Genomic DNA, 23,139 nt, shown 5'->3' with positions numbered 1-23,139 from the left:
TGAGTCCGGCTTGAGACAGGCGCTCAAGAACGGCACAAAGGTTGATCAGGTGCTTGTGTTGAGTGGTGCCATGAACTATGGCGTCACTGATGTAAAAGATGACCCCCTTTCATCTTTGCAGTATTAAGCACAGCATCGCCTTCTGAAAAAACTGAAGGTGCCAAAGCAAGACCGAAGCAAACTCGCCTGAAGCGAAAGAGGCCATCATGGGATTGAAAGTTGTCAGTTCCTGACTCTCAGGGCTGAGCGATACTTGGTGGTAAGGAGAGGTGAGGTCAAACTCCAAAAAACGCTGCTACCCGGCTAAGCTATCCAGGAGTTGTTCTGTTTGGGGCAAGGGGAAACTGTCAACCACAATAGCCTTGTTCGCCTCACGCAAATCCACACACATGCGGGCGGAACCGTCCTTCTTTTCGAGCAACCACTATCAGGGAAATCCACTTCATCTCGTTTAATACTAATATCTTGAGCTTCTAGCTTCCATAGTTCTGCGAAAACTTGCTCGCGAATGACAAACGGCAACCGTCAGAGCTTGCAAGTGACAGGAGGAACCGAGTCCTGCACTCTGTGCACCTAGCTGCAGGCAACTCTTGGTGAAGAGATGTTCGAAGCTCAAACACTGCTAGAGAGGTAGCAAGACATTCTAGCGATGCACCTTTTATCTTCATTCGTAGGGCCGCAATGGCATCCAGACAAAGCAGGGTTGTCGCTCCTAATACAACAGGATACAGTCATGGAATTTTGCTGCCGAAACAAAACACCCTTGGGTGATTATCCTAGACTCAAAGTAGTCCAAAAGTTGAGCTGGTTGATTTAAGCGGGCAGCTATCCATGAAGTACCGGCAATAAAGGTCTTCAGAAAGAATAGACACTGATAAGCGGGTGTGAATCAGGAAGCGGATGGATCAGGACAGAGGCAAAAATTCCGTTTTTAGCTACACTGCTGGAGTCATCTGGTGTCAACGGTGTGTCAGCAGTATCTTGGACTTTCTGAACTTGAACTTTATGATCGGACAACTTGCAGAGGAAATCCAAATGGCCCACTTTGCCGCACCAACGACACTTCCGTTTGCGGGCTCAGCATGTGGGGTTGTTCGCCAGGTGGGCAGTAAAACTGCAGTGGCAGCACATGCGCCCTGGAAGTGAAGGTGAAGGATTCGAAGTGTGGCCATGGCAATAGGACTGAGGTGCTTGTCCCGATGCGCGCTCGCATCCAACACACTGTGCTGCAGCGATCTCTTCAGATAACTCCCTGGCTTCACGGGAAGCTTGCTTGCACTGACGAGCAAGGGCCGCGGCTGGCAACAGAGTCAAAGAGCAGCCTTCCATGAGAAGGCGCTCATGCAAATGATGACCAGTGGCCTTCTCCACCAACTGGTTCCTGATCATGTCATCTGCCAGGCTTCCAAACCCGCAGTCACCAACAAGGCTATGAGGGAAAGAGACGCACTCTTCAGCTGTCTCTCTTGAAGATTGTACTCGACGTCAAAAACGATGACTTGCGGCCATCACATTCGTGCAAGGCTTGTAGTTATCTGCCAGGATGGCCATCGCCTCGCCGAATTCGTCACAGTGAGGCGCCTCATCACCGCAGTTTGATGCAGTAGGCATAGGCACTGGAGCAGAGGATGGCGATAATGTGTAGGACATGTGCTGGCCTTCAAGTTCCAAGCAGTTCAGCAGGATGGCCTTCCGCTGGTCTGTGGACAGTGTGGAAGCACCAGACGCCAGCATGCAGTTTTGGAATGCCAGCTCCCATTGTGCCCATGAAAGGGCAGGACAACCAGGAGTCGGCAGGAAGGGTGGCGGCTGAAGACACGAAAAATAAGTAGCTTTATTTTGCAGAAAGTAATACAGCCAAAATATGTCGTATCACAACTAAAACTCAAGATGACAGCAGACGCAGCAATCGACCTCACTTCATCCTCATCGTTCCTCTCTTCACCTCACTTCATCCTCATCGATTTCACTCTTCATCCTCCTTCGTACCTCACTTTGCGTGCGCATGTGCATCGTGTCTGCAACACTTGGCCTTTTTCACTAAAGTGACGTCTGGCTTGGAGGCTTTGAGTCTAATAGAAGGGCTAATAATCAAACTGACCACAATTCAGCTATGAAAAATGATAGAAGTGGCGTTAAGAAAAAAAAAGGAGAGCAGAGTGATTCAGACTCCAGTGCAATGGCTGGGATCAAGACTGCTTACTGTGTAGCAGGCACCTAGAACCATGCGACTGCAAATGGCACCTGACACATTGGAACCAAAAGTTCTTCTGGCACTCGAGTGAAGCTAGATCCCCTCTAACTCGTATACCAAGCAGGAAACATGTTGCAGTTGTAGTGCACAGTGATAGCAGCCTCAGAAGATGCTTGGAATTCCCAGCATTCCTTAGCAAATGAGTTCAAACCTGGTTAATGAGGTCAAGTTCAGACTCTCTTGCAGAGATTTCACTGGAGAACTGGCTTCGGACAATTTGCTCAATCTTCTTGACAGCAGCTTCCTTGGCTGTGAGAGAAAAAGAAAACAAAACCGTACAAAGGTGACCCTATTCATACAGCACAAAAAAAATGAGGAAATAGAAAAGAAATCAAATGCGCCATACTCAACTTACAACTGGACTCACTCCAAGGAATGCTCAAAAACATGTTTCACGAATCAATCTCGAAGATATAACTCCATCACCTTATCACTTGCAAAAAAAAAGGCGCTTTTTTTTCATAACCGAGACTGATAGAAAACTAATGCAAGCATTTGCATTTGCCCCTTTATTCTCTGCCTCAATGATTTCCTGTGTGAACTGCTTGCTGGGACAGCACAAAAGCCATAATACTTTCCTAGGAAAAAAAAAAAAATGTGCATGACATATATTTAACTAGAAACAAAAATGAACATAATACCAATCCTCATGGCACCGCTTCCGTTGAAAATTTAAATGCTTTTTTTCTGTCAACATCTAGAGTCGACTCTAGATGTTGACAAGAAAAAACTATAAACAAAATTTACACATGGTTGGATGTATTACCTGAACTCCATCTTTCCTCAGTAGCTAGTGGTGTTGTAATATGCTTCATATCACTCTCAATATGCTTCCCATCACTCTCTCACTGCCCTAGGCTCTTGTCACCAGGGCTCGGTCCTGGAGAGTTGAGCAGCTGAGCAGGGCAGCCTCCCAGTCCTCTCGGGTGGGGTGGGAAAGCAGGATTGGCACGGCATGCCCACACCATGCTTTGAGTCCTGACACCCTGCCAATCCTGCTTTCCGTGAGCACTTACTCACAGTGTGGACACTTGCCCGAAAATGTCTAAGCACTGCCGGACACAGTACCGTGTTGGTGCAGAGGCGAAGAAGCCAGCGCTCGTCCGCCTTCTTGAGGCCTTTACAGTAGGGGTGGGTATTGGCCATGAGCGGTTTGATACAGGAGAGAGATCTCCCGAAAAGTAATAGATGGATTGAAATCAGGAGTCGGATCAGGCAGCGGGAGAGGCCATGCCCGGTGGTTAAGCGCGCGGGCGGTAGCGTCTGCTATCTTATTCCCCTCATCCCCGCATGTGCTGGGGCCCAAGATGATGCTGCGCCGGGTTGGGAAACCCTGATACTCACATCTATATAAAAGTTGGAAGGCATGATGTGGAATTTGTACCTGTTAAAAATTGCGGCAAGCTCCCCTTGCGTTTGTGATAATGACTCGGGACGCTGGATTCATGGCTGCAAGTGCGATAGCAACTTCATCCGTGAATGTAATGTAGGGGGCACAGAAGGTGAGGCCCTGAACTGGGGTGTTTTGGTGGACGACGGCCACCGTGTACCAACCCCCATGGTGAGGGCCAGCCGCATCCGTGTAAAATACACCTGGTTGAGCACCATAGTGCTCAGAAATGGCCTCCGCTCGCGCAAGGTGGCGGCCATCATAGGCGTCCTTTGTCACGTTATTCAGGAAGAGGCGAACCTGCACTGCGAAGCATCAGGCCTCAGGTAAGGATATCCGCTTCTCCTGTTGGGTTGCATAAGTGATGTGGAGGCGGGTCAGAAGGCAGCGACCCGCAGGTGTTTTGCTTAACCGCAAGTATTGGTAGTTGAGGTGAGCCTCGCTCAGCTCCTAAAAGGTGTTCATCATTCTCAGACCGAGGAGACGTTGGTTGGACATGGCAATGGGGAGGTCAAGAGCTCTCTTATATAGATTTTGCGGAGAACCACTTTGAAAGCATTCTCATCACATTTGTGCAGGTGGAGGTGCAGTGCTGAATACAGGATTTGGCTGGATACGAATGCATTAACCAGCCGCAGGTCATCTTTGCATCGCAACCCCCCTCCCTGTTTGTTTGATACCCAGCGGACTATACAGGCCACCTGGTCGACCACTTTGCGGAGCTTTTTCAGCGTGGTGTCAATCTTCCGGTTCCTGTGTATGTAGAGTCCCAATAGCAGCTTTTCCTGTAGCACTTGCTGCAGTCCACCCACCTCGTCTTGGCTGCTACAGGAGATATGCCCCTCGATCGCCTCGCCCAGTTAGCTGATCAAGTCCACGACGTGCATTCTCTTTCAGTCCTTGCCCTCACTTCCACACCAGAGTCCTCTGCCATGTCGCTGTTAAGAGGCCCAGATCGACCAGCTTGCCGCTTCACCCTGCGAACGTCCTCACAAGGCCAGCACAGTTTCTCCCCACGTCCTGGCTGCCGTTCTTCTTCCCCAAGTGGCCCACGCTCGCATATGTATGCCGCCTCATCTATGTGCTGGTATCATCGCACTTTCCAGCACTGTGCCTGCCAGTGCGCTTCTCCATGCAACTGGTCGGGAAGCACGATGCGAGATCAATGACGGCGGTGTGTGCCTGTCAATTCCCAGCCGCCTTTTCTTAGGCGTGCGCTTCCTCGTCGACACGGGTGCCGAGGTCAGCGTACTGTGGGCCTCCAAGCCTGACAGCACTTCTAAGTTAACTGGAACCCCTCTCATACGCTGAACTCTTCCTCCATCACCACGTATGGTCTGCGGTCCCGATATTGGCCTGCGGCGCTGTTTCCATCGCTTGCGCCACCATCGCCTCAATGATAGCAAGACGCACCTTTCCGTCACTGGTGCTATGTTGGCTGTCGCTCCCGCTGGCATCCACACGCTGAGACTTTCCTCAGGTCACGAGGCCCTGCAATCTAAACCAGCCACTCAGGCACAGCATAACCCACCACATTGTTACGCATGGCGCACCTGTCGCAGCATGACCATGCCGTCTCTTCGGTGAGCGTCTGGCGATTGCTAAAAGGGAATTCGAGTACATGCTCTAGCTGGCCATAATAAGACCTTCGTCCAGCACTTGGGCCTCAACACTCCATCTGGTGCCCAACAAAGGACCGAAGACTGTCGGCTGTGCGGAGACTACTGGGCGCTCAATGCTCGCATGGTCCATGATAGCTTTCCCGGCTGCTAAGCAAGCCGTTGCTGGTTCAGTCCTTCTTATTCCCCCGATGACTGAAGTGCCCACTAGCATCATGGTGAATGCTTCCAGCGTGGCCATCAGTGCTGTTCTCCAGCAGCATATTGACTGAGTGGCACCCACTGGGTTCCTTCTCTCGGAAGCTCCAACCTGCCGAGACCCACTGCAGCATTTCTGGCTGTAAACTGCTTGCCATCTACTCCACCATAAGGCACTGCCGACATTTCTTGGAGGGACAGCAATTTTACAATCTGATGTATTATATGCCTCTGGCATATGTGTTCGGTACGAACTCTTCAGTACTTCGCATGAGAAATCCAGCACCTAGCCTATATATCAGAGTTCACAACAGATATCTGCCACATCAAAGGCACTGACAACAAGGCAGCTGCCTCTCTTTCACGCATCACCTCTGTTGACCCTTCTCCATCTGCTGTGGACTTGAGGCGACTGGCCCAGGTGCAGATAGAAGATCCTGAGCTGCAAGACCTGCGCATGGCCATCACCAATCCCTCCGTCTACAGCTGGTGCCTCATCCATTTATGCCTAGATTGCTCTGGTACGCCATTCCGGTTGCCTTTCTTCGAGAGGTTTTCCACATCATGACATCTGCCATCCGAGCATCCCAGACACGCAGCACCTCGTTAGCCAGCGGCACGTCAGATCGAGTGTTAACACCGATGTTCACGAGCGGGCCTGCTCGATCGTGTCTTGCTTGTCAGGCCACCAAAGTGACCTGCCACACGAAAACCCACATCCAGTCTTTCCTGCCACCTGCCTGCCGCTTTGACCACATATAGCTTGATTTGGATGGATCACTTCCTCCCAATCACGAATGCCGGTATATTCTGACAATGACTGACCACTTCACGCATTGGCCCGGAGACGTGCCCATTCCAGACATCGCTGTGGAAATGGCTGTCAAAGCCTTTGTTTCAGCATAGGTTTCCCACTTCGGCTGCCCCGGCATTGTTACACAACGGATCGCAGCCAGTAACCTCACTGTACCCTCTTCTCTCAATCATGTGCTTGGCACTAATCACTGCCGTAGCACAGCATACCATACCTGTGCCAACGGCATGGTAAAGCAGCTGCATCGCCAGCTCAAGGCCCTCAATGCGCGCCTAGGACCGAGAGCACTGGGTCGACCACCTGCCTAAAGTGACAAAAGAACTGTAGCGCAACCAAGACGAACACAAGAAAGCGGCACAGAGGACTTTCTTGCCGCTTTCTTGTGTTCGTCTTGGTTGCGCTACAGTTCTTTTCTTACAAAATGCACCATCTAGCCCAACAAAAAGTTATTCTGAAATGCCTACAGTGCTTCCCACGCGCCGTCCTTCATCGTGACCTCGGCTACTCAGCAACCAAACTTGTCTTCGATGCACCCCTGCGGCTTCCCATAGCCTTGTTCGGCTCCATCACCACCGCCTCTGCAGTACTTCCAACGCGTACAGGACTGGATTCGACGCCTGTGCCCGGCCCCGCCTCAATCTTCTGATCATCACGTCTTCATGCACCCAGACCTTGCATCTTCAACACAGGTTTTTCTCCAGTGAGATGCTGTAAAGGTGCCTCTTACAACCCCCTATGACAGGCCCTACCGCGTCTTCCACAAGACGCCCATGTCCACGACCATACTCCTGAACGGTCGCGAGAAGGTGGTCTCGTTGGACCGTCTCAAACCAACCTACACCGAGACACCTGCCATGGAGTTCCCCTCGGACGCAGCCCCATATCTCCCTTGTCCGCGTATCCATTTCGCCGTTCCATCTAGGTGGAGGGACCTGTACAACTCTTGCCCAGTAGCGCCCATCGACGCCGCAACGTGGTGGCACTCAGTTCGGCGCTCCAGTCTGGTGCCTTGGTGCTAGCTATGCAATTTGGCACAAGATGAAAAAAAATTCTGAGGGCACTTAAGTCTGCTCACATGGACGAACATGGAAGTATGTGTTTTGAGGAAAATAAACATTTTTGAGGAAAGAAAGGGCGCAGTAGCTCTCAATCTCTGCATCTCGTGGACACCTCAACCCTTCAGTTGGCCTGCTGATATAACACTGGGTGAAGACAGTGGCTTTATGGCTGCATTATTTTTGCTACGAAAGCATGTGTTTTGAGGAAAAGAAACATTTTGAAGGAAAGGAAAGGTTTGGTTTATGGGGGTTTAACATCCCAAAGTGACTCATGCTATGAGGGATGCCCTAGAGAAGGGCTCCGGGAATTTCGACCACCTGGGGTTCTTTAACATGCACTGACATCACACAGTACACGGGCCTCTAGAATTTCGCCTCTATCGAAATTCGACCGCCGCGGCCGGGATCGAGCCCGCGTCTTTCGGGCCAGCAGCCGAGCGCCATAACCACTCAGCCACCGCGGCGGCTAAGGAAAGGAAAGGGCGCAGTAGCTCTCTGATCTCCACATCTTTTACATTTTGCTTCCGCATTTTGCAGACACAATTTGCAGGCACCTTTTACAGACAACTTTTCGCTGACATAGCCTAGTAATGCTTTAGCATTAATTAAGTGGGGCAGCGGGTGCCCGGGGCGCAAGTCGGGCACATGCAGTTCGGTCCTAGAAGCCTGCTATGTTGCATCTCTAGCTTCGGCGCACCGCTGCAACCCCGCGATTACCCGACAGCTACCTAGCTACCAGCACTTCATACGGAAACAGACACTTGATTTTACGATTTTTATTTGTACCCAAGTCTGAAAAAGTCATGCACAAGAGAGGGTTGCCCTGAGATGCATCAGTAGAATGGCTACATCGGCACAGCAGAGGGCAACCCATTTCCAAAGCATTTCCTCCTGCCCACTTGAAGCTCAGCTTCAGCTGCTCCCGAGATGCAGCAAATTGAGGAATATGACATGATTGCAGGAGCTGCGTCCAGCGTGAAAAGTAACTTAAAATAATTGCAACTGCATTTTGAAAGTAAGTTTAACCTAATTGCATTTTTTTTTTTGCGGAAACCGGTAATGTAGTTTAATTACTTTCAAAATATAATTTTGCAACGTGCTCACAAGCATTAAAAAAGCCACAAATGTCACGCATACCAAACAGCGACTGTGACCAGTCATGCTCAACTGCCCAGTGAGTTGTCTTCTGCATTCACAAGTGAGAAAAAACAAGGCTTGCCAGCCGTTCTCCTGCCGTAAACTCACCATCTTGTTCGTGCAACTTGATTCTCTTCTGCTGGGCATGAAGAGGAATAGACTCGTAGTCGGGGTCCTGATCGATGACTCTTTTCTGCCCCTGTGACATGCTGCGTCGGCGCAGCGCAAGCGACGAGGAAGATCAAACACACCAGAGCGGAGGATGGGCCTCCCTTCGAGAAACGGGGATGAGGACGTCAAAAACAGCCACAAGAACTCAACAACCAGCAACTGCGAACTTACGTTCTTTTTCCATGTAGCGTGAAGAAATTCCCGCAGCTAGGAAACACAGTAACTTCAAAATCTAATTGAAGGAGTTCACGGTGCATGTTCTTGGCGCCGCCATTACCAAAACATGAATGTATGGATGTGTGGATGGAAGATAGGAGCGTCTCCTTTCAAACGGGTAAAGACGTTTGCCACCACGCTCGACTTTTTTTTTTCTTCATTTTTTATTTAATTGTATTGTACATTGCTCTTACACTTCTTATCTTATGCCACCTATCTGCTTTTGAGCCACCAATCTTCCAATCGCTTTTTGCTAACTTCTACCACTGCCATCGTAGATTTATTACATGGTCATTGTTAGCTCTAAACCACTAGGGCACGGTGCCCTCAGGTACAACGAGAGGAAACGGCTGAACACATGGAGGGACTGAAACACTGCCTGCTGGTGACAGGCGCGTGTCACCAGCGAGCCACAGATCGCTGCTGACGCGCACGAACTACGTCCAACGCCTCCTGAAGAACATGCCTGAAGCGTCAAGGGTTTTTCTGCCCGCCGTAGAGCGCGCGTCCGCCGTATGACAGCGCTTTCAGATGACAGAGAATAGTGTTACTGTATATGCTACCGCAGGGAGCATATACAGGAACACTAACAGAGAAGAAGGCTATCAATGGCTAGCATTTGAGGAGCGATTGAGAAAAATGGGGGAAAACCAGTGGGCTAGGAAAGTTTTCAGATACCTGTATATAAAGAATGTTGACACGAAATGGAGAAAGCGAACTAGAAAATTGACAAGCAAATATCTGGACAGCAGTAAGGGGGCAAATCAGCAATTATCGGTTAAGAATAAGGTTAAAAAAACAGAGGGAGCTCTGTGGAAAACAGGGATGCCGACGAAATCGGCACTGTGAACATACAGAATCTTTAAGCAGGAAATTGCCAAAGAAAATATCTATGATAATTGTAGGGGAAGCTCTTTGTTGTTTGAGGCCAGGACTGGAGTTTTGCGGACTAAAAGACATATATAGAGTCAGGTACCAAGAGATAGACACGTTGTGCATTGCGTGCGGAGAGGAGGAGGAAACGGCTGAACACTTGCTGTAAAGGGTTTCACCCTACAGTGGAAAGCAGCGGGGATGATTTACCGAAGGCATTGGGGTTTAAGGACAGTGAAGGGAAAGTAGATTCTAAGCGGGTAGAAGTAACCAAGCGAAGGTCATATGATTGGTGGCTAAAAGCAAGACAAGAGTAAAATTTCATGTCATGGCTTGGTGGCTTGAGCCACCGCCCGATTTAAAAGGTTCAGCCGTATCCATCCTCCACATAGTTACTTCCTTGGACGACTTCCAGCACCTACTGTTCCCATGGAGAAGCTCAGTCTGGCGATCGCGCAATCTTGAAGTTTCCTTCACGAGGCTTCGTTGCCGAGTGCCGCAACTAAATTTTTACCTATACAGACCTGGTCTGGCGATCTCCCCATTGTGTCCGTATTGTGCGCAGCCGGAAACAATAAAGCACTTTCTTCTTTTTTGCCGTCGCTACTCATCGATTAGGAGGCGACTATTAGAAGTAGAATCTCAGTTTGCGCCTGTCTTCTGCGGTTGTTCTGTCTCTTGGCGCTTCTATGCTTGGCCATACCAATGGGAATGTTTGCTCTGCCGTTCAAAATTATCTACTAGAATCAAAACGTCTACCTTCATGAGCTTTCGTCCTTTCCATCCCATTATCAGCTTCTGTATTTCGGTTTTTACAACCACTTATAGTAATCCCTACCCCTTCTTTGCCTAAATTTTAGTTTGTATGACCCCCCTAACCTCCTGCAACCACCACGGCTACGAAAACTGTGCAATCCAAATTTTGGTAGGTCATCCCATGCTTGCCACATGCAAGTGGTCATTTAAATAGTCACCGCCTGGTTATGGCCAATCCCCCTTGTGGTTATGTGCCATTGTGTGAGATCAACAACAACAACAATAGGGTGCCTTGATGCCAGCGCCGCCGGGGTGGAGACAACTTCAGCGGCGCCGCCATATTGAATCACACGGGATCAGCGGCGCTAGCGTTTGTAACGGCGCCGTTCATGCTCTCGGCGCGCTTCGAAGTGCTTTAACTTGAACGGCCTTTTGCAGCGAGAGCTACACTGGGCTACCAGTCGAGCATTTCGTGGTACATTGGAGGGGCCAGCGTCGCTTAAGTTGTCTCCACCCGGCGCTGGCATCGAAGCACCCTAAGACTACAAGTTATGGCTAGGTGGCTTGAGCCACCGCCCAATTTAAAGGGTTCAGCCTTGTCCATCCATCCATAGCAGACGATACGCAGGCAGCACAGAATTTTCTTGTGACTGCCGTTGCAGCAAAAACTATGCCTTCTGGTGCGCTGTTTCTCATATTATTTGTGTGGTGTGTTTAGTGTTACCGTCGATGATAGCAGTTGCTGGAGGGAGTAGCTAGCGAAAATGCGTTGCTGCTGCGTTCCGTTTTGCATGTCCAGTCAGCGAAACAAGAAGCCAGGCGTTTCGTTCAATGAAATTCCTGCCGACTTTTAGAGCTCCGGGGAAGACGGCTCAAGGTAATTAGAGGAAAAAATTGGCAGCCAAGCACATCAAATTATTCTGCAGTTTGTAGCTTGCATTTCCAGCCAAGGAAATGCTACATCATGTAGACAGTTGGCTGCCCACCAAGACAGGGGTGGATTCTCTTACCCGACGTCAGCGCTCCGAAGAGTGTTACATGGCCTCATCGCATGGGCTCATCGCCCCATCATGCTTTGCGCGTCCATGGAGGTTCAGGTGCAGCGCTGCCAGCTTTCCCTGTAGCTAATATTAAGAAACTCTATGCTTTTGTCCATAGAGTTAATACCTTGCTTTCGGCTGGAAAAAGCCTTGCCTTTGACGACATAAATTTGTTTTCGGTAAGTTGTTTAGATTACATTTGTTATCTTTAATGAGGGTTCTGGAAAAACACAGTTAATTTTTGTGACGGAAGCTTATAATTGGCCTGTATCTTTGAACCAAGGAGGTCGCTTTGTACGAGCGTCCCGTGCTCATCCTCGAAACCACCTCGAGGCCAATGAGGCCGAGCATTGCCTCCTCTAGAAAGATATGCCTGCGGCGTCGCTCGCTCACCTGTTGTAGCTGCCGTGCCCTAAGTTGCGGACGGTTGTTAAGAGATGACGCTAGCTACTTCCCTACCTGCGCCAATGCGGGAGGCTGGTCAGGGTGCTGAAGTGCCGCGGCGGTAGCAGCCAGTAGCGGGCATTGGCGGCGCTGCTCTAGCTGCTCGACAAGCGCGGCGCGACTCGCCTGTTCAATTGTATTTGAGCGAAGTCCTTGTGTTCTGACCACTTGCAATGAAATTTTAGTTTTTTGCACGTATCACAGTTGTTGTAGTCAATGTAGTTAGCGTTCACAAGTAACGTAACAAGACGCCCTCAGAACATATTTCATTTTGACAGATTTGCCTCGTCCTGGAATGTCGCTTACGCAGCATGATGCGAGTCGCACGTAGTTTTGCTTAGTGGTAAACTCGGGGCAGGTTCAACGACAACAAAAAAGCAAATCATTTGAGCTTGGCGTATGCTTATTAAGTCACCTACAATTTACGCACTTTGCGGGAAATAGGCTTGCGGTCAAAAAACTTGACAACAGCATTCCTGTCGGTAGCGCTGGCGGCATAGTTGGTGAACAGCGGCTTCATGAACTTGTGTGCAATGTGTTCCAGGAGAACTTTTTACTTTCAGCTCTGCGTGCTTTTGTTTTCGTTTGCTTAGACCGTCGAAAACGCGCGGAAGGCTCCGTCTGGCGCAGAGACGTCGTCTGCTACGGCGCGGGCGCGCCATGACCGCGCGGTCATGTGCGCATGCGCGCATATGTTGCAAGTGGCCGCCACAAGGGTCGTCAGCTACTGCCTTTAGTGGAAAGGAGAAAAAAAAGAAAGGTAAGGGCAGCAGGTTATTGGCGCACACGGCAGGCATCTTCCTAGAGGAGGCGATGGGCCGAGCCCTCGCACATGAGTAGGTGGCGCGGCGGACGCTTCGGGTGAAAATTTGCCACCGCGCCGCTGCCACCGCCGCTACTTGGTGTACTACGAGGTGTTTGTGTTGTCCGCGTTTTGCCCGCAACGATGCCTCATCTAGCTTGAAAAACTTTTCTCCCGTCCTAACTTTAGAGCCCGACTTGAGTGGTCTTTTGGCATGAGCTGCATTTATCCCTAGCGGTACGCGCCAGTGTGCTTGCGATCACTTGCGATCTCCCCACTTCAGTTCGACGACCCATCGGCGACGTCCACCACCTCCGTCACATCATGTCCGGCAGTGGAATCGTGAGTGCGCAGGGCACCGTGGTTTTCGGCCTGCCTACGGCGGCGGACCCGTGCCTACCGCTGCAACCCTCTTTTCCCGTGGTGCAGAAGTCTACGCTGTCTCCCAATGCGTCACCCTTTGTGCCCAAGAACTTCGCTCTGCCCGTCGTGGCGACTGCTCCCCCTTTTGCGGCTGCGGCGGCACCGACAGCGGCGGTTCCAGATAGCGACATGTCGTACGCCTTGTCTGCCAATGTTCAAACCATCTATGTGACGTAAGTGCATGGCCCCTGCTCCGACAGCGCTTTTCTTCCTCGCTCGGTTTTCCCCGTAGCTCACGGGGTTCGCAGTGCACGACCCAGAGCAATCATTGCGCACGCCTTCGTAATGAATTGACCTCGTGATGCCAGCGCTGTTAAAAGGAAAAAAAAAAATGGCCGTGGTTTTAAACGTTTAAGGCACAGCACGATCGCTTCGTGTCGCACATTATCGCGACGTTTGCACGAGCAACGTGGCGTTTTGTCAGTCTCTGTCCGGGGAACGATAAACGCAGCGCATGTGATTAGGGCATGATCTGAAAAGTGCACTGATGCCGAGAGCGATCGGGCATCAGATTTCAGTCGCACAGTAATTTTCTACCCCTGCACTGGGATTCTTTGAGCTCCATCTCATGGGAGGAGAGAGCAGTGGTGGTGCATGGTACGCGCTCATGAAACTGCTTGAGCGCTACAGTAGCTTTGTTGGCCTCCGAGCTACCTAGTGCGGCTGATAAGGAAGGGCGCTCTCTTACGTCGCACTTGTCGGCTGCCCCACGGCTTTGTTTTCCCTGCGTGTGCCGCATTTGCGCGCCGAAAAGCGTTGCGCCAGCGGAATGATGCAAAAAAGGGTCACTCGTGTGGTGTGAAATCATTTGCGGACCATCGCATGTATGCCTGCTGTTCACAGCGTGGGTGAATCGGGCCCCTTTATATGTCACTCGAATCACTAGCCTGATACGGGACTAGCACATGAGGTCCAGCATTAATGGTGACGCATGTTGAAGGGCGTCAGCCTTCTCTTCGCCCCTAGATTTTGGAGAAAATTTACTGGCTCACGAAAATTGTGCAGGCTTGATGTGGGGAGAGTCATGTCTAAAGAGAGTCAAATGAAACGCCTGAAAAAAACAACAAAAAAAACCGTACAGTCTACTTAGGTCTTCAGCTTTCAACCCACTTCATGTAATTTCTGGTCTAGATTTGTGCTACCTTCACACACATACCAGTATAGAGTGATTAAGCATACACCACTATAACAGCTTTATGCTCTTAACGCTGGAGGCTTTGCTTCTGCACGTCAGGATTAAACAATTTTTTTTTTTAAATTCCAGCGCAGGGGGATGTAAGCTTATTTTGCAGGTTTTTGCTTCTTATATTATCACACGAGTTGGAACCAATTGCTAAATGTGCGTCTCGGGTGGGGGGGTCTCCAGTGGCACTAGTTCAGAACTCTCGTAACCATGTATACGCTTTCCAATGTGCTGCTATTAGCTCATTCATAGAGAACACACAGTTGATTTGGAGTTAATTTAATTTTTTTAATGCATGCATTTGCTTGAAGCATGCATTTGTCCGGCCCTTGTTCTCCAGTGGCTGCAGTCAGGCCTGTGATCTAGCAAAGGGTGCTAATAATCTCTGGCTCTGGACAGCCACCACTGAACCTGGCAACGTCATATGCCAGAACCTTATCCAATGAGGCTAGTCTAGCAGCGCTGTTTGGGGAAGTAGCAGGTATTGAATGGCATGTCTTATGACTTGGGTTAGCAGGACAGATGAGGCATATACAGTGCTAAAGGGTGGGCACATGCTATGTTATGGATTAGCCGACAAACGAGATTTGGATGTGGGCTTCCTCATCAATAAGGATATTGCTGACAACATAAAGGAATACTGTAGTATTAAGGAGAGGGTGGCAGTTATCATGATTAAAGGAGTACAGACACTTAATTTTGGTGGCACATTTTCCTCTCTACAACGATGCAGGAGACATTATTATGTATGTGTTAGAGTCGAGACGGCAGGTGGGAACAGGTTTATTGCCGACGGCTTGTCGGTACACTCACAGAACATGCCACCCTACTAAGGCAGGCTATTTATACCATAGTGGTGGCGCCGAGACCGTGGCCCCCTGCTGGTTATAATATGCAACAATCCCCCCCCCCCCCCCCCCCCCCTATTTTGCCCCCCCCCCCCCCCCCCCCCCCCAATATGGCTTCCACTTTATCTCTCGTGGGATAAATGCCGCCTGCGTCAATTTCGTGACCTAGGTAGCGGACGCGGTGTTTTAGAAATTGACAATTATCGGCGTTGGCATGTATGTCATGCTTCCGTAGTCTCTGTAGCACCTGTTCAGTACGTCACAGGCACTCGTGTTCGGTCTTTCCAGTTATGAGAACGTCATCGAGTTAGCACACTGTGCCCTTCAAGCCAACTAATATCCTGTTCATTACCGATTGGAAAATAGCAGGGGCGCTCGCGACACCAAGCGGTAAACGCGTGAAGCGAAAAAGGCCGAGGTGTGTGTTTATCGTTAGCAACTCTTGCGAATGGCTATCCATTTCAAGTTGCAAGTACGCCTTCAATAAATCGAATACACTGAAACAAGTCCCCCCTGCCAATGATGCAAACACATCTTCCGGCAATGGCAGTGGGTAATGAGCTACCATTATACAGCGGTTTAGGGGCACATGTTAGTTGCCACATAGCATGATGGCTTCTCCATCACTGTTCAGAACTGCTACAGCAGGCACTGCCCATTGGCTTTCGCATATCAGGTACAACACACCTGCCACTTCAAATTCCTTCAACCCTTTTTCAACTTTATCTTTCAGGGCATACGGCACTGGCCTGGCTTTACAGAATACAGGTTGTGCTTCCTAATTCAAGATAATAGAACCCACGTACCCCTTTATTGTTCCAATTGGGCCCATGAATAGGTCCTTGTACTTATCTAGCAGACCATCCTCTTTAGTGATTGCGTTCACTCTGAAGACCTGTGACCAGTTTAGGCAAATGTGCTTCAACCAGTCTCAGCCAAGCAATGCCGGTACCGTGCACCCTAGTTCATTCGCAGCTACCACTAGCGGCAGTCTAAAAGAAGTGCCACCATGAGTTACAGTGACACTGCCCTTCAATGGCACACTTGAGCTATTGTATGTCCGTAAGCAAAATGGCACACGCTGATATGGCAGATGTCCAAAATGTTTCACGAATTCATCTTCAGGGAATAATAGATACTGCTACCACTGAGCCTGTGTCTATTTCCATATCATCTGTTTGCCCGTTTACGTTCATGTCAATTTTGTACGGTTGAATTCTTTCTCCTAGCGCATACAGTTCTAAACTTGACACCTCTTCCTTAGTGAAATTGCTTTGCCTTGTGGCACACGTGCTACCTAAATGTCCCGTCCGAGAGCAACTGTAGCACCTTGCCTTGATGTGCCGACAGTCCTGCTGGTGATGATGACCCCCACAACGAAAGCACGACAGTATCCTGTCCTTTCCTTGTCAGCGGACGCTTTCATTACCCCCGGTGTCCCCCGTCGCCGATTCTGGCTGGTCGACCGCATAGTCCCTGCACTGTTGCCATGTTGCCACCTGATGTCCTCCTCCGGTTCTCGTGTCACGCTGGGTCCTGGTAGCGTCTCTCTCACGTGGCTCTCAGCAGCTTCCATGGACTTGGTGATACCGCACGCTTTATCCGATGTTAGGCCCTTGTCGTCTTCAGCGGCCAGAAGCTTGCACCGAATAGCCTCGCTGCGCACGGCCACAACAAGCTGGTGCCTCAGACAAAGACGTTCCAAACGAGCAGTTCGTCGCCAAGCGGTTAAATTCTATGATGAAGTCGTCAACTGTCTCCCGGGGTTTCTGTGTGTGTTTATGAAAGTTATAATGCTCTGTGACTACCAACCGCTTCAGTGCATAATGGTTCAGAAGCACCTGTTTTATCTCTTGATAAGTCTTCTTTTCGGGAGCCTGTGGAAACATCAAGTTCCGCAAAGTGGTATACGCGCCGTCCCTCAGTATAGTGATAAGCATGTCCGTTTTGCTTTGCTCGTCCAGCTTATTCACTCTCGCGAAGGCCTCGAACCGCTCAAAGTAGATAGCCATGTTACCTGTCGTGGTACAGAATTCCGACAGGCACCTGATGAACGGCTGGTAGCCAGTGGACGGTGCTGATTCTTGGGTGTCGTTCATGATGGCTGCTGCGCTTTGATGCTTGAGTCAGGGCTGGCAAGTTCGTGGTTTCCTCGTCGCCATTGTTAGTCGAGACGGCAGGTGGGAACAGGTTTATTGCCGACGGCTTGTCAGTACACACACAGAACATGAAGAACACGCCCCCCTACTAGGGCAGGCCATTTATACCATTGTGGTGGCGCAGTGGTACAGACGACCGTAGCCACCTGCTGGTTATAATATGCAACAGCATGGATCACCATGTGGTATTTGCCTCTGACCGTTAAAAATTTATTATTGAATTTTCCTGTCATGCTATTTTCGTCGCGGTTTTAGCAGCTGAACGATGGTTGTGACGTCAAAATATGGTTATATGTCACTTGAGGCATGGAAAAACGTCTATATAATCGCTGCTTCATTGTTTTAATTCACTACAGTGCTGAAGCCAACCTTCCTCAAGAGCCTCAATGAGAATGAATGTTCTCGTAAGACATTCACCTGCTCTGATCATATGCTTCTGTGCCAGAAGTCATCATTGTGTTCTAAAATACCTCTCGCACCCGGTATAATGTGGAGAGATACTAGCCTGTTCTAAAGAATGGAGGTAGCCTAAACGCGGTCAAGAAGGAAACCGGGGAGGCGTAGGCAAAAATCAGATATATGCACTAAGAGACAAGGATAGCAATGTCATTAGAAATATAAAGAAGATTAGCTGAAGAGTTCTAAACAAATATATACAGTTTGCAACTTAATCAGGACATATGTGAGAGAAGTAGTGCACAGCAATTAATATCCTGCCAATAACGAAAGACGAAGCAAAGGGGGAAAGCAGGTGGTGAGGATCAAGTAACAGCAGATCTATTGCAGGACAATGGGGCTACTCAAAAATGGACCTTATTCGCTCTGCACAGAATGTAACCAACCACTGCACATAGATTAGGAGAAACCGTTTGACTCAGTCGAAATCTCAGAAGTCATGCAGACATTACGGAAATGGGGTGTAGGAGGTCTTAATGGGAAAATACCGGGAGATATGTACAGGGCATTTTATATTTATCTGTCCGCGTTGCAAAAAATTCTCCTGTGCTAACTACTTGCCTGTTTGGGCTCAAGCACAGACCATAGGGTAGCTTATGATAGTCTCTGTTTTTTAGTAAATGGTTTAAATGTCAGTACTTGCCTAAATAGTCCACAAGTGGCGAAAAACTGCAGTCATCTGCACAGAAAATTTTCGTCTAGGCGAGCAGAGCACCAGATTTGACAGGCTGTGCCCTCTGGGGTACTGCGAGACTTACCCTAACTCCGAGGGATATTGGTTGCCTCTCAGTTCGCCAGATGGCGCAGCCTCTCAAATCGGCTATCCTGCTCGCCTTGATGAAAATTTTGTGTGCAGACGACTCCAGTTTCTCACTAATTCTGGGCAGTTCATGCAAGTTCCAATGTTAAATTATTTATCGCAAAATGCAGACTATCATAAGCGACCCTGTGGTCTGTGTTTGAGCCCAAACAGGCAAGTAGTTTGCACAGGAGAATTTTTTACAACCTGTACAGATAAATCCGGAACACCCTGTGTATCGGCTGCACAACCTCTCTTGTCCTTATAAAGACAGCTATAAAATTTCAATGCAGAAAGGTGTCGACAAGGGAGACACGATATCTCCAGTGCAATTGACCGCCTGTTTACAGGAAGTATTTAGAGACCTGGGTTGGGAACAAGTGTAGATAATAGTTAATGGAGAATAGTTTAGTTGTCTACGATATTCTGATGACATTGCCTTGCTAAGTAACTCGGGGGAAGAATTGCAAAGCATGATCAATGACTTAGGCACGCAGTGCAGAATGGTGGGTCTAAAAACTAACGTGCTGAAACTTGCGTTCAGCAGTCTCGGAAGGGAACAGCAGTCTACGAAGAATAGTGAGGCGCTAGAAGTAATAAGGGAATACGTTTACTCAGGGCAGGTATTGACTGCTAATCCGGTCCATGAGAGTGAAATAACTAGAATACGAATAGGGTGGAGCGCATTTTGCAGGTAACCAATATCCTGTATCCTACCAGCATTCACCTATGGGGCAGAAGTGTGGAGGCCAACGTTAAGGGTTCAACTTATCACTTTATACAACAGCGGGACACGTATCCCGCTCACTTCAGGTGCCGGCAAACTGAAATCGATGCACCTTCATACAACATTTTTACATGCTGAATTTTATCGAACTATCAAACAAACAATTCAGTGTATTTATAACTTTCACTAATAGGCCCCTTTGGTCTTCTGTATGTTTTTACACTTCGATGAGACCCATCTTGGGGGGGGGGGGGGGGGGGGGGGGGGGGGAATGTTTGAAAAATGTTTTTGAAATATTTTCGAGCTTTTGAGTTTTTCCCAACACATACCTGACAACTGTTTTGAATTTTCCGTAAAATGTACGAATTTGGGCATATATTTATTTTATGAATCTTGCCTCAAATTTTATGGAAAATAATTTATTTACAAAACATTTGAAATTCTATAAAAATTGCCTGTGGTTTAGCTCTGGTTAAACCTGGAGTGACGCGATAGCTACAGCTGGCCGAGTGGAAGCCAGTCTTTCGCCGCTCCATTTTGCTCATTTTGCTGAGCGTTCCTTCTTCATCTTCGTCCCTGGAAGTGATTCACCCCCCCCCCCCCCACAATCTAGGGTGCCTCGATGCCCGCTCACGTCGCCTCTGCCTTCAAGGTGAGGACACCCTTTGTAGCACCCTGCGCCGCCATTTCCCCCTTGCAGCGGCATGTTGGGTCACACGCCCCGGTCGCATATACTGCGCGCTATGCATGTGGCGTCGTTTTTGTGTGGTTGCGTGGCGACTGCAATGGTGCGAATAAACTGGAAATTGACGCTACATGGTTGTTTCGCTCGTGGCAGCAATGTTCTGCCAGTTTTGAATGTTTTTTACATGATGCAGTCGCTGCGAATGCATGCCGATCGAAAAGTTATGACTGGCCGCTGTGTTCCCCACTCACTGGCTACACTGAAAAAGAGCCTGCGGTTATTGGTGCCTCCTTCGTAGTCATAATTTACAGTATCAGGGTCGCCGAATGCTGTTGGATTATGCTACATTTGCTGTTCTAACATAAGAACTGTTTACTAGATCTCAAGTTTCTCAGGTATGCCAGCAGCTAGGAGGATGATCTGCCGAACATAATTATTTTTTGCGTGGTTAACACCCGCTTGTCCAACATTAACTGGGATGACTGTCTTATTACTCCACCATATGTAAAGGATTCCAAGCAGTAATAGGAAATTTCTTTTCCAAACGATCCGTTGCCACACTCTTCTGGGGCGGACAACTGAGGACATGTCTGAAACAATACGTTCATATTTTCTCGTTTGCTAAAGGCTTGTTCTGCAAAAAAAATTATGCACATGGTCAGAGTTTCCCTCTGAATAGTGTTGAATAGACGTTGATTGATAGTACGATGCGACACCTTGCTGATTATTCAGCAAGGCATCTGTTGTTTTTATTGATTTTTCTTGGAAATAATTAAAAATAAATGGTTCAGTGAAATTTGTAATTGAATAATGCAACATAGCAACAACAAATTTCAGTTGCTAACGATACAAAAACGTTAGTTTTTCCTTCTGTTGAAAGCATGAGGGAAAAACAATAAAAGCGACCGATTCACGAAGAAACCCGAAAAATTCAACTCTAGATTACGGCTTCATTTCAATGCCACTATTCACGCCAAACTCAGCTAAGGGGAGTCGGAGCAACACAGGTCGCCTTTCTCGCTTCAGCGGAATTGTCTGCTCCAGTTGCCAAAAGACGCTGGCTTGCCACCTTACTCCATAGTCGCTGGCCAAGGCAGTAGACCTCTCATTAGGTACTGGTCCGGGCTAGTTGTCGTAAGTGGTTTTATTAAAATAATAAAAAGGAAGGAACAGATTTCTGCTAGCCCCGGCATCTGCCATCAATACATACGGAAGCACCTGAGCTGGGGCAGCGGAAATAAAGGATGGAAGCAAAACAGTAGCAGGCGCAGACCTTCAGTGAATACAAGTTGCCTTTTGTTTTAGAACGCAGAGCGGAATGTGTGCATTCAATATCACGTATATTGTAAATAAATGGATTATTCTTTGTGGTTCTGATATTTATGTGCTGTGTTTCACTCAGCAACACCGACTTCTATGGTCAGTGCATTTGATGTCTGCCGTATTCCGATGGCGAAAAGTGCGAAGGCTTGGAGTAGCGACACGCAAAATATATCTTTATTTGGTTTTGTTGAAGTGGACAGGCTGGTCATTATGAGCTGGCATTGCCTTGAACCTTCCGAAAACTGAAGTCAAAATTTCGCGACGAATAAGCAGTGGTTGTGGCTATCACACTCTTGTGCAAAGTGAATCATACACACGCACAAGTTAATTGTAGACTACGAAAGAAAACCGCGCAGTAACAGATTCAACAAAGGTGACCGTTTCACACATTTCTTGAAAGCAAGACAAATTATAAAATAATGTGAGTCAATTTTGTGCTACTATTAAACAGTGAGACTCCTACACAGTTCACTGGTCTGTTTCAACAACACCCCAAACACAAGGTGAGCAGTGTATGTCAAAATCTGACAGTTATGGTTTCATATATTTATCTCTTATATACTGCCACTGCTTTGTCGCAGTAGCAACAGAGGAGCAAGTTAATGCCCAAACATCCTCGAAACTCGTTGACAGGAAAGCTTGATATTCTCATTAGAACTGCCCGTGTTGCAGTGTTTGGCGATTATGAAACTCCAGCTGTAAATAAGCAACTCTGACTGTTGGAAAAAGCAATCGAGATGTAGAGTATTCGGGTGTACAGATAACGCTAGAAATGTTACAACTGCTGTGAGAATGTAACGAATGTTCGCAAGGCGCCGAATTTCTCTGCAGATGAGCTGCGAAACATGACATATTTTAGCTTAACTAACTCCGATTCACTGTTTGAAACATCTCTGGTACCACCCTTTCTTGTTAAAACACCAGGTGTGTGGATTTTCACGCGGTAGTGGCAGTTTTGTCTTCCGAACGACCCGCTGCCGCATTGCGCTCTATGCAGCCGAATGGGAGAGTGTGACCCAACATGTTGCCGTCGCGGGCAGTGTCCTCACCCTGAAAGCGGAGGCGAGTGGGCATCGGGGCACCCTACCCCACTTGGTTTTGTGGCCCTGCGCTGCCGGCAGCTGCTCCGCACCACGTGACCAACCACATGACCACGTGGCAGTGTCGCCATGGTGCCACCACGCTGAAGGCTCGAAATTGAAGCAGCAGGCGTCAAATCAATAATTTCATCTCTAAAACCATGTTCAGCTCCTGGGCACGATTTAATCAGTGCAAAATTTTTGAAAAACATGAGCAGCAGTTATTCTTTCATTTTTCTAACAATGACTTTCCAGCAGTCGCTCAAAAAAGGTTCCTTGCCTGCTGAATGGAAGGTCGTTAAGGTGATCCCACTCCATAAATCAGGTGGCAAGCATTGTCCTTATAACTACCGTCCAATTTCGCTCACAGTAACAAAGTCGGAGTTCCACTATGCAAAGCCAAAGCCATGTTTCAGTCCTTCCTCCCGCGCACAGCTGTTGAGTGAAGTCACCTTCCCGCATCAACCGCTACCATTGCTGACAACCAATGCTTCAAGACCACATTACAGAACATTGTATAAGTTGGCCATCTGATTCTGTTTGTTGTACTACCACTTTTTTTTGTTTTTCTCACTGTATTACTGCACTGTATTATATTCTATTAATCAGCACATTAAGAACTCATTAGATAATATTGTATGACTAGGAGCCATCATTTCTGTATTACTAATTTCTTTTCTGCTTT

General features: G+C 48.5%; 2 protein-coding genes across 11 annotated transcripts in view; one reads left to right on the top strand and one right to left on the bottom strand.

Annotated features, from left to right (window-relative positions):
* The window catches only part of D12 (YEATS domain containing 2 homolog D12), a 100,767-nt gene extending 91,455 nt beyond the window's left edge, over positions 1–9,312 (bottom strand). For 2 of the 4 annotated variants that reach the window (XM_077668245.1, XM_077668248.1), the window contains exons 1-3: positions 8,813–9,312; positions 8,579–8,679; positions 2,406–2,503 (exon numbers count right to left, since the gene is read on the bottom strand). In XM_077668245.1, coding sequence (XP_077524371.1) covers positions 2,406–2,503; positions 8,579–8,679; positions 8,813–8,898 — 285 coding nt within the window. In that variant the 5' untranslated portion in view covers positions 8,899–9,312. Of the gene's footprint in view, positions 1–2,405; positions 2,504–8,578; positions 8,743–8,812 lie in introns of all 4 variants that reach the window. The other 2 variants (XM_077668246.1, XM_077668247.1) reach the window with 2 other exon arrangements.
* Positions 9,313–12,773: 3,461 nt separating this feature from the next.
* Positions 12,774–23,139, top strand: part of Sbp2 (SECIS-binding protein 2) — a 169,031-nt gene continuing 158,665 nt past the window's right edge. For 3 of the 7 annotated variants that reach the window (XM_077668244.1, XM_077668241.1, XM_077668240.1), the window contains exons 1-2: positions 12,774–13,114; positions 13,202–13,368. In XM_077668244.1, coding sequence (XP_077524370.1) covers positions 13,097–13,114; positions 13,202–13,368 — 185 coding nt within the window. In that variant the 5' untranslated portion in view covers positions 12,774–13,096. Of the gene's footprint in view, positions 13,369–23,139 lie in introns of all 7 variants that reach the window. The other 4 variants (XM_077668239.1, XM_077668243.1, XM_077668238.1 and 1 more) reach the window with 4 other exon arrangements.

Source organism: Amblyomma americanum, chromosome 6, assembly GCF_052857255.1.
Source record: "Amblyomma americanum isolate KBUSLIRL-KWMA chromosome 6, ASM5285725v1, whole genome shotgun sequence".
NCBI classification, from domain to species: domain Eukaryota; kingdom Metazoa; phylum Arthropoda; class Arachnida; order Ixodida; family Ixodidae; genus Amblyomma; species Amblyomma americanum.
The sequence above is the reverse complement of the archived record's forward strand: the minus strand, read 5'-3'. Positions and strand labels throughout refer to the sequence as shown.